Raw genomic sequence first — 14,366 nt, 5'->3', positions numbered from 1 at the left:
GGACATTAGCAGAGTGATCAGCTTAGTGTTGATTAATTTTGACTGTTAAACAGGTTTTTCTCAGTTCTGTTTTATTCAATAAAAAGATCCAGAACTCCATACTGTTGGTTTGGTTGTGTATGTATATGTGTATATATATGACAGTATGTAAACTGATAGTAATAGCTTATACTTGCAGCTGTTCCATTGATGTTAGTCATGCAGTAATCCAATATTTCAAGGAGAGATGAAAATCTGTACTCACAAACCAAACTCTTATCTATTAGACATAAGCAAGTTTTACTCACTACTGCTTAAAATCAATGTTATAAAGACTGGGGTGGGGAAAATACTTTCCCCATAAGCATTTTAAAATCTAACTCCACTAATACATGCTTTTAATACTTCTAAGAAAGTTCATAAGTGAGAGATAAAACTAAATAAATATAGAAATTCTGTTTTAATTATTGTCCGTTAAAATAGGATCTGATTTTTAAAATTAGATATGCATTATAGACATATAGCTGGGACACATACGGGTTTGGTGCTATAATCATTAATTTTTATTCAGAGTTTTCCTTCACATGTTATTTATATGTTATTCAAATTCTGCGGAATATTGAATATGGTTTATTACCGAGAAGCTGATTTTCTACAGTGAATTGTTGGCTTGTTACTCTTAAAATACACATTATTATGGGGAATGCTTGGTTGTGGTGTCAAGATATTTCTTATTGAATAAGGGTTCCCGTGAAAGTAGTATGCAGTTCTTGTCTGATAGTATGCAGTTCGTGTCACAATTTTTGTCTTTGGTTTTTGTGTTTGTTTTTTTAATTAGGTGTTATCCAAGGGCCACCTGCACCTCCACCACCCCCACCTCTTCCAACTGGCCCTGTTCAGTCCCCATCAGCTGTCCCACCTCCCCCAGGGCCGCCACCACCACCACCTCTTCCACCATCAGGGCCGCCGCCGCCACCACCGCCACCTCCTCCACCACCCCTTCCTAACCAGGTTCCTCCTCCACCTCCTGCCCCTCCTCTGCCTGCCACTGGTTTTTCCATGGGATCGATGTCCGAAGATTACCGCCCATTAACAGGACTAGCAGCTGCTCTTGCAGGAGCCAAACTTAGAAAAGTATCTCGGGTAAGTAAAAGCTATATATATTTATATTAAAAAAACATTAAGGCACCAAATGAAGGTTGTCATCTGTTCACATGTTTTATCATGAATGAGAATAAACTTAGTTATAAGGTCTGTGCAGAATTTTATCGATATAATAAGAAGCCAATATCAACCTGTGTCTGAGCTTTTGGTCATCCAAATCTACGGTTGTTTTAAAAATTAACTGAACTTTCAAATATATGAAGTTTCCTTATATGAAAATAAATACCTCCTGACAGTATATTTCCCGTCTGATTCAGAATGAAGAGTCTTCTAATCCAAGTGGAGGAACAAGCTCTGCTTCACCTAAAACAGATACTGGGCGTGGAAATGGGCCACTTCCCCTAGGAGGAAGTGGATTAATGGAAGAAATGAGTGCACTGCTGGCCAGAAGGTAAGACCATAATTTGACCTTTACAGTTGGTCCTCTGACCTTCACAGAAGTCTTTTAAAGTCTTTTTAAAAGAAGCCTGTTTTGCCTTTGATGGCTTCTGTGATTTGGATCATTAGTAATGCAGGTCTACCCCAAAGAAGTTAACATAAGGGAGCACAAGGCCTAGCAAAAAAAGTGTAAGTTAATAATTATTATTATGTAAGTAAAAAGAGAATTTTGAGGAGCAGAGTGCTACACTGGCAACAAGTTGGCCACAAATTGGTTGAGTTAGCAATAATGTGGCAAATGAAGTTCAGTGTAGTTAAGTATGGTGATACACATTGCAGTTGAAATCCAAGATAATTTTTAGGGGAAGATTGGACTTGCCATCTCTACTTGGACTTTCAAAAGACTTTTTGACAAAATGCCTCATCAAACTGATGAATTCAAGTGGGTAGCCGGGTTGGTCTGAAGCAGCACAGTAAAACAAAATCAGAGTCCAGTGGCACCTTTAAGACCAACAAATATTTATTCAAGGTGTGAGCTTTCAAGGGGTTCAACTCCAATACTATAATGCCCTGGTATAGATTTATGGTGATGCCTTACTTGAAATACTGTGCAGTTCTGGTCACAGTATCTCTAAAAAGACATTGTAGTGCTGGTAAAATACAGAAAAAGGCAACCAGGATTGATATTGAGGAGAGGCTGAAGACTCTGTGATGACTAAGTGGGAACTTGATAGAGGTCTGTAAAAATATGGAATGGGTAAAGAGAATGGACAGGGAGAACTTTTTCTCCCTCTCCCAAAAAACTAGAACTCAGGAGCATCCAGCTTTCTGGACAGGAGGTTCAGGATGGGTAAAAGGAACTACTTTATTACTCACAAGTGATTAAGATGTGGACTTTGCTGCCAGGAGATATAGTGATAGTAAGGCTTTAAACATCACAGTAATTCAACATCACAGTAATTCAGGTCTATGCTCCAACCACTGCTGTTGAAGAGGATGAAGTCGACCAGTTCTATGAAGCCCTACAACACCTTCTACAAGCAAGGCCAAAAAATGATGTGCTTATCATCATCGGGGATTGGAATGCTAAAGTAGGAAGCCAAAAGATAACCGGGATAACAGGCCACAACCCAAGAGACGACTCTATACATGGACATCACCAGACAGTCAACAGAAATCAGATTGACTATGTGCTCTGCAGCCAAAGATGGAGAAGTTCTATACAGTCAGTAAAAACAAGACCAGGAGCTGATTGTGGTTCAGATCATCAGCTTCTTGTTGCAAAATTTAGGCTTAAATTGAAGAAAGTAGGGAAAAGCACTGGGGCACTCCAAGTATGAACTAAATCATATCCCCGACGAATATACAGTAGAGGTGACAAATAGATTTAAGGAATTAGATCTGATAGACCGAGTACATGAAGAACTATGGACAGAGGTTCACAACATTGTACAAGTGGTAACAACTAAAACCATACCAAAGAGAAAGAAATGCAAGAAAGCAAAATGGCTGTCTGAGGAAGCTTTACAAATAGCTGAGGAGAGAAGGGAAGTGAAAAGCAAGGGAGAAAGATAAAGATACACCCAACTGAACGCTGAATTCCAGAGAATAGCTAAAAGAGATAAGAATGCCTTTTTAAATTAACAGTGCAAACAAATAGAAGAAAACAATAGAATGGGGAGGACTAAAGATCTTTTCAAGAAAATTGGAGATATGAAGAAAACATTTCATGCGAAGATGGGTATGATAAGGGACCAAAATGGTAGGGACTCACAGAAGCAGAAGAGATTTTAAAAAGGTGGCAAAATTATACAGAGGAACTATATAAGAGCGAGCTTAACATACCTGATAACCACAATGGGGTTGTTACTGACCTGGAGCCAGACATCCTGGAATGTGAAGTCAAATGTGCCTTAGGAAGTCTGAGCAACAATAAAGCTAGTGGAGGTGACAGCATTCCAGTTGAACAGTGAGAACCGGGCATGGAATCACTGATTGGTTTTAAATTGAGAAAGGAGTTCAGGAAGGCTGTATACTGTTGCCTTGCCTATTTAACTTGTATGCGGAGCACATAATGATAAAGGCGGGATTAGATGAGTCACAAATTGGGGTCAAGATTGCAGGGAGTAATATCAACAACCTCAGATATGCAGATGATACCACTCTAATGGCAGAAAGCGAATAGGAACTAAAGAGCCTGTTGATGCGGGTGAAGGAGGAGGGTGCAAAAGTTGGCTTGAAACTCAACATCAAGAAAACGAAGATCATGGCATCCGGCCCTCTCAAATCCTGGCAAATAGATGGGGAAGAAATTGAGGTAGTGACAGATTTTATTTTCCTGGGCTCCAAGAAATTAAAAGATGCTTACTCCTGGGGGGGGAAAGCTATGGCAAATCTAGCCAGCATCCTAAAAAGCAGAGACATCACCCTGCCAACAAAAGTGCGTCTAGTCAAGGCTATGGTCTTCCCAGTTACAATGTAAAAACCAGCAGCTGTGAAAGTTGGACCATAAGGAAGACCGGGCGTCAAAGAATTGAGGCTTTTGAACTCTGGTGCTGGAGAAGACTCTTGCGAGTCCCTTGGACTGCAAGGCGAACAAACCGGTCAGTCCTAGAGGAGATCAGCCCTGCCTGCTCCTTAGAAGGCCAGATCCTGAAGATGAAATTCAAATACTTTGGCCACCTCATGAGAAGGAAGGACTCCTGGAGAAGATCTTAATGCTGGGAGCAATTGAGGACAAAAGAAGAAGGGGACGACAGAGAATGAGGTGCCTGGATGGAATCACTGAAGCAGTCGGTGCAAACCTAAATGGACTTCGAGAAATGGTAGAGGACAGGAAAGCCTGGAGGATCATTGTCCATGGGGTCGCGGTCGAACACAACTTCGCACCTAACAACAACAAAGGCTTTAAAAGGGAATTAGGCAGATTCATGGAGATCTGTTAGAGGCTACTAGCCATAATGACTAAAGAGAGCCTACATATTCAGCAGTAGTACCAGGAGGCAATAGCCTCAGCCACTGTGCTTTGGTATTTGCCCTCTTGAGTTACCAGTTGTTTACTGCGAGAGACAGGATGCTGGACTAGATGGATCACTGATTTGATACAGCAGGGTTTTTGTCATATTCTTGCCTAGCTTAACTTTCTGTACACTGCTTTTTTATGCTTTTTTGCACAACAGCTTCCTGTTGAGTTTTTAGCTATTGTTGTTATCCTTTTAATTACCTTACCTGCAGGCTCTTTCTATTCCAAGCTGTTGTTCTGCTTCTTTTATTATTGTCAGTGCTCTTTTTTATATATAATTCATGTTTTACTGCTCATCTGTGCTGGAGGCTTCCTTTGGAGCTGAATAGCTGAGAATAAGCATGGCATTGCTACTTCTTTATATTCCAATCATAGGTAAGACTTCCCTCATTGACTAGAATAGTACAGATGGAGAGGGAATGTGTTTCTCATAACATGGACAGGATACTTCCTGCACGTTTTGCCTTGTATTTGGACACATGAACCAGCCTTATATTGAGTCAGACTAGTGGTCTGTCAAAGTCAATGTTGTCTGCTCCAACTGGCAGCAGCTCCCTAGAGCTTCATGTCAAGGTATTCCTGCTACCTGATATTTTAGCTGGAAGTGCAAGTATTGAACTTGAGGCCTCCTGGATGCAGTGAAGATGTTCTGCAAGTGAACCATGGCCCTACCCAGTTTTTTTATGCACAAAGGATTTTTACATGAAATCTAGGAGCTCTGTATAACTGGCCGACCTGGACTTCATTGTATTATTAACAATTGACTTAGTTTGCTTTGATTATTGTAAGCATTCCTTGATGTGTTAAGCAACATTTGTGTACTTGATGCTAACCCATGTTCCAGTAGAAAACAATATTTTTTTATGTTGGGTAAAATGATAGCAAAGTCAAATCTTGGCAGTTTTGTTTTCTGAGGAGTGACTGAGAATGCACTTTCTCTCTCTCTCTCTCTACTAAAAGGAGAAGAATTGCTGAGAAAGGATCATCAGAAGTGGAGCCAAAAGATGAAAAGAATGTAAGTTAGTACATGTATATTACTGCTTTGTGCAGTTTAATCATTACAATTTTATTGCAAATTTTAACACTTCCTTTCATTTTTATCTGTATTATCTATAAACCATAACAAAAATATAGCTGGCCTTCTAAATTTAAGGAAAATGGTTTATCTTGATAATTTGCCTTAATTGAATATACAAGCAGGAAGCCACAAGTATTTCCTCCTACTACACTTTCCCTACTTTCCTTTTCCTGAAAGCCCTAGTTGTTTCGTCCCTTTTCCCAGCTTAAGTCTCTCCTTCTAGAGTTACCAACCTTCAGGTAGGGCCTGGAAATTTCCTGGCATGACAATGGATCTCTCAGCTTCAGATATCAGTTCTCTTTAGGTTGCCTGCTCCAGGTTAGGAAATTCTTCTTTATTAGTGTTTGTAGTGCTTTTATTTATTTTTAATAGAGATTTATTTAAGAGATGTATTAGTGTTAGTAATAGAATCATAGAATAATAGAGTTGGAAGGGACCTAATGGGTCATCTAGTCCAACCCCCTGCACTGTGCAGGACACTCACAACCCTATCGCTCATCCACTGTAACCTGTCATCCCCTTAAGCCTTCGTAGAATCAGCCTCTCCATCAGATGGCTGTTTAAAAATTTCCAAAGATTGAGAACCCACCACCTCCCAAGGAAGCCTGTTCTACCGAGAAACCGCTCTGTCAGGAACTTCTTCCTGATGTTTAGACAGAATTTCTTTTGAATTAATTTCATCCCATTGGTTCTGGTCTGTCCCTCCCCAAGAGAGAACAACTCTGCTCCATCCTCGATATGGCAGCCTTTTAAATACTTGAAGATGGTTATCAGATCCCCTCTCAGTCGTCTCCTCTCCAGGCTAAACAGACCAAGCTCCCCCAACCTTTCTTCATACATCTTGGTCTCAAAACCCCTCACCATCTTTGTGCCCTCCTCTGGACAGGTTCTAGTTTGTCTTAGAATTAGTATTTGTTAGCCTTCTAATCTTCCCTGTTTCAGCCAACTCAGAGCAATGGAGCCTTGACTCTCCAAAACAGCCATTTTCTCCAAGAGGACTGCTGTCTGTCATCTGAAAAGCAGTTGTAATTCTCGTGATCTCCCCCCCCCCCCAGGGAATAGCTGTTTTGGATGGGTAGAACCATTACACCCCTTCCATTTCTCAAACTTCACACTCCCTAGGCTTCAGCTCCAAATGTCCAGGAAAGAATTGGCAACCCTGTCTCCTTTCCACCCAGCAGTTAACCTTCCTTTACCTGCCCCACTGTATCCACCCCCCTCCCAGCAGCCTCTACCTAGAAAAATTGTGGCCCAGGTATGCAATCACTGGCAGGTCTGTTTGCATGCTAGAGAACCTTCATGGACTTGTGATATGGCACCACAGTTCCCCTGTATCATCTTTGCCCCACTATTTCATGTACATTTATGCAGTGTTCCATGTAAACCGCCCAGAGCCGTAAAGAATGGGAGGCATAAAAATCCAAATAAATAAATAAATATTTCCTTTCCTCCCTCTAGCAACCCCATATCTTCTCCCCTTTCTCTACCTCATTCTCTCTTCTTCTCCTTATCCTCTCCTTCAACAACCAACCTGCTTACTCCCTGCCATCTTCAGTTACATTTATTATTTATTTACTTCATTTATACTCTAGTTTTCTCTACAGTGGGGATCAAAGCATCTTATATTATTTCCCTTTCCTCCTTTTTTTCAGTATAGCAACCTTGGAAGGTGGGTTAGGCTGAAAGTATGTGACTGATCCAGAATCAGCTAGTGAGTTTCCATGACAAGATGGGAATTTGAACTTGGGTCTTTTATAAGGTAGCTGCTGCTAAACAGTAGCAAGCAACCAGGCCTAGTTGAGTCATGCAAGTTGGTGGCTAGAGGTTGGTGCTAGACTTATGGAAGTCTCCTGAAATTACAACTAAACTTATCCCCCTGGAGAAAATGGCTGCTTTGAGGGTAGACTCAGTCTATGTCATTAATATCCTCCTGAGATCTCTTCCTCTTAAGACTCCACCACAAAATCTCCAAGAATTTCCCCACCCCAATGGCCAAAACAAGCTTGGAAAGGACCCTGCACTCTCCCCTGCCTTTTTACTCACTGAAACCTTGATATGTTATGGTTGCCTAGCAACAGCCACTGAGGGAATTAGTTGCTTAAAGCTACAAGAGCTTCATTTACCATTTTCAGTTTTTAAACACCTACCCCATTTGTTTAAGACTTCACATTTCTCTGTAAACCTGAGACCCTTTTTAAATTTGTAGAAAGATCTATCTTGCTCATTCACAGCTCCAAATGCCAGATTTGCCCACTATTAGCATAATAAACATTCCCAAGGTGCCTAGTCACAAGGGAGCAGTATAGAAATCCCAGACAGACAAACATTTATTGGCATAAAAATATAGTTAATCAGTTACAGTTACCACATAATTAGTTACAGTTACCACATAAATTGAATCAGGAATTAAAATATTTATTTTTATTTATTTTGCTATGTTTATATACCGCCCTCCCCCGAGGCTCAGGGTGGTTTACATGGAACATAAAGAACTATACATTGAACTTAGTTTTCCCAATAAACTAGAATATAAAGATAACAATTTAACAGAATAGTAATCAAATAGGTCCATGGTATAGATTCAGGTACGTGGATTCCAGGGTGGGAGGTTCAGTGGCCCAGTAGTTGTAAATTTCGGCTGACCTCGGCCAAATGCCTGGTGGAGAAGGCGCTGGCCCTGGTTGAAGTCAAGTTGGCTTCTTTTTGGACCAGAGATCAATAGCCGGTTGGTGGTGGCAGGGCGCATGGTTCTTTGAGGGCCGTAGGCAGAAACGCAGTACCTCAGGTACACTGGGCCCTGACTGACCCCTTATGGCCTTGAAGGTGATTACCAAAACCTTTAGCCTGATCCAGAATTTGACTGGTAGCCATTGTAGTCAGTGGAGGAAGGGCCGGATGTGGTATTACTGTGAGGACCCTGACCGCTGCATTCTGGACCAGCTGCAGTTTCCGGATCAAGGCCAAGGGCAGGCCTGCGTAGAGCAAGTTGCAGAAGGTCAGTCTAGAGATGACCATCACATGGATCACTGTGGCTAGGTGTTCTGGGGCCAAGTAGGGTGCTAGTAGTTTGGCTTGGCAAAGATGGTAGAATTCCAGTCACACTGCTCTCGTGACCTGAGCTTCCATTGAGAAGGAAGCATCCAGGATCACACCCAAGTTCCTGGCAGAGTGAGCCAGGATGGGCAGGTGCACTTCCTCACATGGTCCCTTCCTACCCAGCCACAGGACCTCCATCATTGAAGGGCTGAGCTTCAGACAATTTTCCTTGAGCCATCTAGTCACTGCTTTCAAGCAGCTGGCTAATGCTTCTGGGGGAGAGTCAGTCCTGTCAGAAATCAGGAGGAAGAGCTGGGTGTCATCTGCCTACGTTCAGTTCATGATACCTCATTGCCAATAGCAGAAACCTTGCAACAGTTTCAGTTATTTCTGGAATTTGATTAGACATGAGGAAAACTACCTTAAAATGATCAGATTGATGTTTCTTATCACTAAGCAATGAGCTAAGAAATTTAAGATAAATATTAGAGCACAAAGGACAATACAAAAAGACATGAGCTGGAATCTCTAGTGATTTCACTATTAGGGTGCAGTTTTGATAAATCATCTTGGAAATGTCTCCTACCTCAGTGCTGCTTTTAGGTTATGTCAATAACCACTAAAAGTTTAGCTATGTTTAAATACTAATTATTCATTTTACTGGAGTTTCAAGATTATTATAAACAAAAGTCTTGTGGCATTTTATTAATCTTTACATTATCAGTCTTGAATAATCTTTCATGGTCTCAAATCATTTTTGTCTAATTTGATGAAGAGGCCTTAAAAGCATATCTGAACGTATAAATAAAAGGGGAAGGGGGTGGTGGGGTAGGCAGTCCCATTCGTGATTGGCTGTCCATTCAGTGAATGGCCTGTCAGGTGGGATGTCCTGCCCCTGGCTGCATCCCCCTCCAACTTCTTCCATGTGGAAGAAATCCTAGCCCGTGGTAAACTGGGCAGCCAGCCCTCATCAGGCCTGCCTGGTGCAGGGGAGAGATAGAAAGGAGTCTCTGCCAGCAACTCCCCCATCCCAAAAAGGCCCGCTGCGACCTCTCTAAGCCTAGGCAGGGCCTACCCAGGGTGGGGGGTGGGGGAAGAAGGCAGTCCCCATCAGTGTTCCCCCTGTCCAGAAAAGGCCCATCAAAGCCTCCCCATGCCTCAGTGGGCCTACCGAGGGCAGGGGGAACACTGTCTTCTTCTCCCTCCCCTGCCCTGGGCAGGCCTGCCGAGGCCTCGGCAGGCCTTCCTGGGGCGTGGGGGAAGAAGGGAGACTCTGCCAGTGCTCCCGCCCCCGCTCCAGGCTTCAATAGTCCTTCCCGGAAGGGAAGGCTAGTGCACGTTGAACTTTTTAATATAACAGCAGGTTTTGCTAGTGTTCGTATAAAAAGCTGTTAGGTGCTACAAGACATTGATTTTTGTTACAGCAAATTTATATCACTCTATTTCTGATTTGCATAGGAAGAGCCGGAGCCTTCAGCATCTAAGCCTCCTTCAACAAGCACACCTGGTAAGTTGTATAAATAAGGTAATGCAAAATATTTTGTAGTTTTGTGTGTCCAGAGGCTTCAGGGGAAGAATAATTGTGGTAACTAATGTGAGATTTTTCTCCCTTGAAACTCATTTTTTTCATGACCAGTTTCCTAGATTCATTCATTTTTCCAAGATTTTAGGTATGACATTTTTCTAGTTCTACATCTAGAAGCTGTTTTCTGTTCAAGAAAGCAAAATAATAATCCATATAATATTGAAGCTGTTGTTAACTATAATCAAAAGTTCATGTAAATGTATAGTATTTGAGCTTGTTATAACAGTGTGTATTTGGTGTACAATGGTTAGGTTAAATTCATGTCTAAAAGAACTTATTACAAAAGTGAGAAGGATGTCCTTATTTTCCAAAATATGAAAATAAGGAAAAGATGCAAAAATTGAATAAATATCCCGAATAAATGAGTTCTCTTGATGGTTAAGTTGAAAACTTGTGTATCCCCAAAGTCTTTATAGTGCAGTCCTAAATCAAGTTGACGTCAGTGGACTTAGAAGGGTGTAACTGTGTTTAAAATGTCATTGTTTGGAATTTGTTAACATAAATCTAACATCCATTGACTTTGTCTCATGCAGAACTAACAAGGAAGCCTTGGGAGAGAACAAACACAATGAATGGAAGTAAATCTCCTATTATTTCAAGGTATTTGTCACCACAAATATTTGGATCATAACTATTTTACAGAAGTGTTTTAGACATTAGATCTTCTGTTTTCAAATGGTACTTAGGAGAGGGAAGGAATAGAGCCCTTATAATCCTTAAATGCCCCATACTGAACCAACCAGTTTGGATTAACCTTTCTCCCACCTGTGAAACTTGTAGCCATTTAAACCCAACAGCCTGGCAGGTCTGCTTGTTGGCGATTACATTTAAATGGCCTGAACAAGCGACCGAACCAGGCAAAAATCTGATAAATGTTCAAGGAAGGCGCCTTCCCTGAACGATAGTTTGGGGACTCCAAATGAGTTCAAATTCATGATGTATTTTGGCTCATTAAAAGGTTCATGCCTATCCCTAAGTCTGACAACCCCACCACCAACAGATAAGGCCCACCATTACCAGAGTTTGGTTTCTCATTTTGTGATCAAAATTCACCCCATTATGACAGTGTTTATTATAGTCAGTTTAGAACCTGGTGACAGTATATGTTTAAAAATGTTGAATTATGATTAATACATTCTCAAATCTCTGTGTGTTTCTTTATAGACCAAAATCTGCAGCATCTTCTGGGCAACCCAGTACAAATGGAGTACAGTCTGAAGGGCTAGACTATGACAGATTGAAACAGGTATACATCATATTCGTAGTAATTTTTACTAAACATTTTTACTAAAAGTTTCAGGCTGTAGCCAAAGAAAACCTGATCCAAAAGGAACCATCTTCTGGAAACATGTTCCACTTTGTGTCTTCTCAAAGGAGAAAGAATATCATCGCAAAAGCGGCACATTGCTAACTGAGACCAGAGAGTTAGTGTACAAGTTTTCATGCCATGAGGAAAAACAAACTATAGTTCCTTCCAAACCTAGTTGTTGTTGATAAAATAAGGTTCCATTGTCTTACATAATATCCTACCCAAACATTGAACATGAATATCACAGTGGTGGATGTGTGCATAACAAAAAAAAATCCAATACAATTGCAGAATAGAAAAATAGAATTAACACCATATAGGCAATGGTTGAAAAGATAAATATCAGCTGACTTTTGTAGTTTTCTCAGGTTTCTCACAGAGAGATACACATCTTGCTGTGATGGACCTCTGAAGATGCCAGCCACAGATGCAGGTGAAACATTAGGAGCAAAAACTTCCAGAACATGGCCCTACAACCTAAGAAAATTACAAAAGCCAGTAGATTCCAGCCATAAAGACCCTTGACAGTACAATTATAAATATCAACATTTATAAAGTATGTACCATAAAATTAATTTTTGTGTACAACTCGGAAAAAAATTGATGAAGATTTTTTTGACCTCTGCCGCCATATGTAATTTAATTTATTTCTTTATTGGCTTCTGCATTTAGGACCTACCTGCTTTAATGCTGTGGCAATTCATTTTGCAGGCCTAGAACAGGACATAGCTACAGCTGTGCCAGTATCTTGGCTATTACCTTTTTTCTTCTAATAGTCTGAACACATGAAGTAATTTTGTTGTACTTACTGAAGAAGATATTACAGTCAGTATCAAAAAGAGCCATATCTAGGAGCTTGCATTTTTGTACAAATGCTGATATTAATGGTCCTTTGTTACCTTCCATTGATATTTTCTATTTATAGCTGATATTCATCCTTGCTAGTAACTGCTTTTTCCTTCGCCTTACCTGCATTTAACCTTTATCAAAGCAGTGTTAGCCAAGATTTTGGTTCAATCAAGATTTGTAACCTTTATTTAATGTTGGTTTCAAATTCTGTATTAAAAAATTTAGAATGGAAAGACACTACTGTCTGTCATTGCGGATTACAGCTAAGGTGGGGAGGGGGCTGGAGGAAGATTGCACAGATCCTATGGCTAGCGCTTAATCATTTAACAAATTTTGAGTCCAGTAACATCTTTAAGACCAATAAAGTTTTATTCAAGGTATGAGCTTTCGTGTGCATGAACAGTTCTTCAGATACAATGTCCAATGTCTTAATTGTTTAGCCATGGTTAATAAATCAAGTGTTATAAGTACAATGCTAAGTATGGCCTTCTATGACCACTGAAGCCAGTGTAAGTCACTCTGTATCTTAGTATGGCACTGTATCTATATTGCCCCTAATTCTGTGTCTGTAGTAGAACAAAGTTTGAATCTATAGTGGCACCTTTAAGAACAACAGACTTATTCTAGTTAGAAGTATTGTGTGTGTGCACACTTCTTTGGATACATTGAAACATGCTACCCACCTGGGTAGATCTGTAACGTACATTGCTGGCGATATATAGTTTTACTCTTGGATTGACTTGTATTTTGAACTTGTAGCTTTTGAAGTTAGAGTAGACAAATTTTCAAAATTAACAAAGATTTGATACCTTTGGGATTTCTTTAGGCATTTAACATTTTTTTAGACATTTAACGTTTTAACTCTGTTCTGATACCATAGGATATTTTAGATGAAATGAGAAAGGAATTAACAAAACTAAAAGAAGAATTAATTGATGGTGAGTATTTGAATTTGTGACTATTCTCTGGATTTTTAAGTTCAAAATTGTAGGAATAGGGTAGAATTTAATCTGACATTTCTATCCCACTTTTCTCTTTACTGATCAATGCAGCTTACAAATTGTTCTATTAAAACTGTAAATATAATATACTTCAAAACTATATGCTGAATGTTTAGATCCCACTAAATGCTTTTGCAAAAGGATAACTTCACAAAATCTTTAAAAAAAAAAAAGCTGAACCTCCAGAGATGATGCCCCTCTTAACTCCTCAGGGAATGACCATCTGGAAAACAAAAAGCCTCTGTCCAATTCCACATAGGCGGAAAAGGCTGAGAGGGCGGTCATATGGAAGTGGGGGCAAATACCCGCTTCCACATGACGCAGCCGCTGGGCAGGCCCCCTCCCGGGCCTGCTGTGGATCAGGCCCTCAGTTGCCCCAGGCTAAGGGAACATGGGAGAATCTGCATTCCCTTAGCCGCTATGGGGGCCAAGAGGGCCTGTCCTTCAGCAGGTCCACATGGCCAAGAAGGAGCCAAAGAATGCCGCGGTTGGCTTCATGGTGTTTTGCCACACTGCGGGGCAGACCAGAGCATTTTATTGTACAGAAGGTGGTAGTTTGTGGAATGCAATCCCACTCTCCTGCAAAATAACCCCCCTGCGGGGGGGGGGCACACAGCAGAACTATTCTGTCACTGTTTTGTCCCAGGGGCACACATTTCAGCGCCAGAGCAGATCTGGCTCTGAAATTTGTCCTCCATGGGGACACAGTAAACTGTGGAGCTTTATGCTTTGCAACACCGCATCACCAGCGGCCCGGTACAGCTGCTGCCATGCAGAATGGGTCAAAGTATGACAAATGAGCAGGCCTGCTGGGAGGTGGGGGGTGAAAATTATTAAAATGTAGCAGAGCAACATTGGTGCATTGTAACCAGCATACAGTCTCCCCCTTCCCATACTTAAAAATGGTTGGAGTCCTTAAAAGCTTACAGTATTCTGGATTGCTGGTGGGGAGGGATTTGGGGTGA

General features: G+C 40.9%; 1 protein-coding gene across 3 annotated transcripts in view; it reads left to right on the top strand.

Annotated features, from left to right (window-relative positions):
• ENAH (ENAH actin regulator) overlaps nucleotides 1–14,366 on the top strand; it is a 137,961-nt gene that overhangs the window by 119,579 nt on the left and 4,016 nt on the right. For all 3 annotated transcript variants that reach the window (XM_077340721.1, XM_077340726.1, XM_077340727.1), the window contains 7 exons: nucleotides 818–1,122; nucleotides 1,401–1,534; nucleotides 5,504–5,558; nucleotides 10,116–10,164; nucleotides 10,776–10,842; nucleotides 11,407–11,488; nucleotides 13,281–13,338. In XM_077340721.1, the coding sequence (XP_077196836.1) occupies nucleotides 818–1,122; nucleotides 1,401–1,534; nucleotides 5,504–5,558; nucleotides 10,116–10,164; nucleotides 10,776–10,842; nucleotides 11,407–11,488; nucleotides 13,281–13,338 (750 nt within the window). The remainder of the gene's footprint in view (nucleotides 1–817; nucleotides 1,123–1,400; nucleotides 1,535–5,503; nucleotides 5,559–10,115; nucleotides 10,165–10,775; nucleotides 10,843–11,406; nucleotides 11,489–13,280; nucleotides 13,339–14,366) is intronic.

This window comes from Paroedura picta, chromosome 1, assembly GCF_049243985.1.
Source record: "Paroedura picta isolate Pp20150507F chromosome 1, Ppicta_v3.0, whole genome shotgun sequence".
NCBI lineage: Eukaryota > Metazoa > Chordata > Lepidosauria > Squamata > Gekkonidae > Paroedura > Paroedura picta.
Note: the sequence above shows the minus strand (reverse complement) of the source record. Positions and strands in the feature narration are given on the sequence as shown.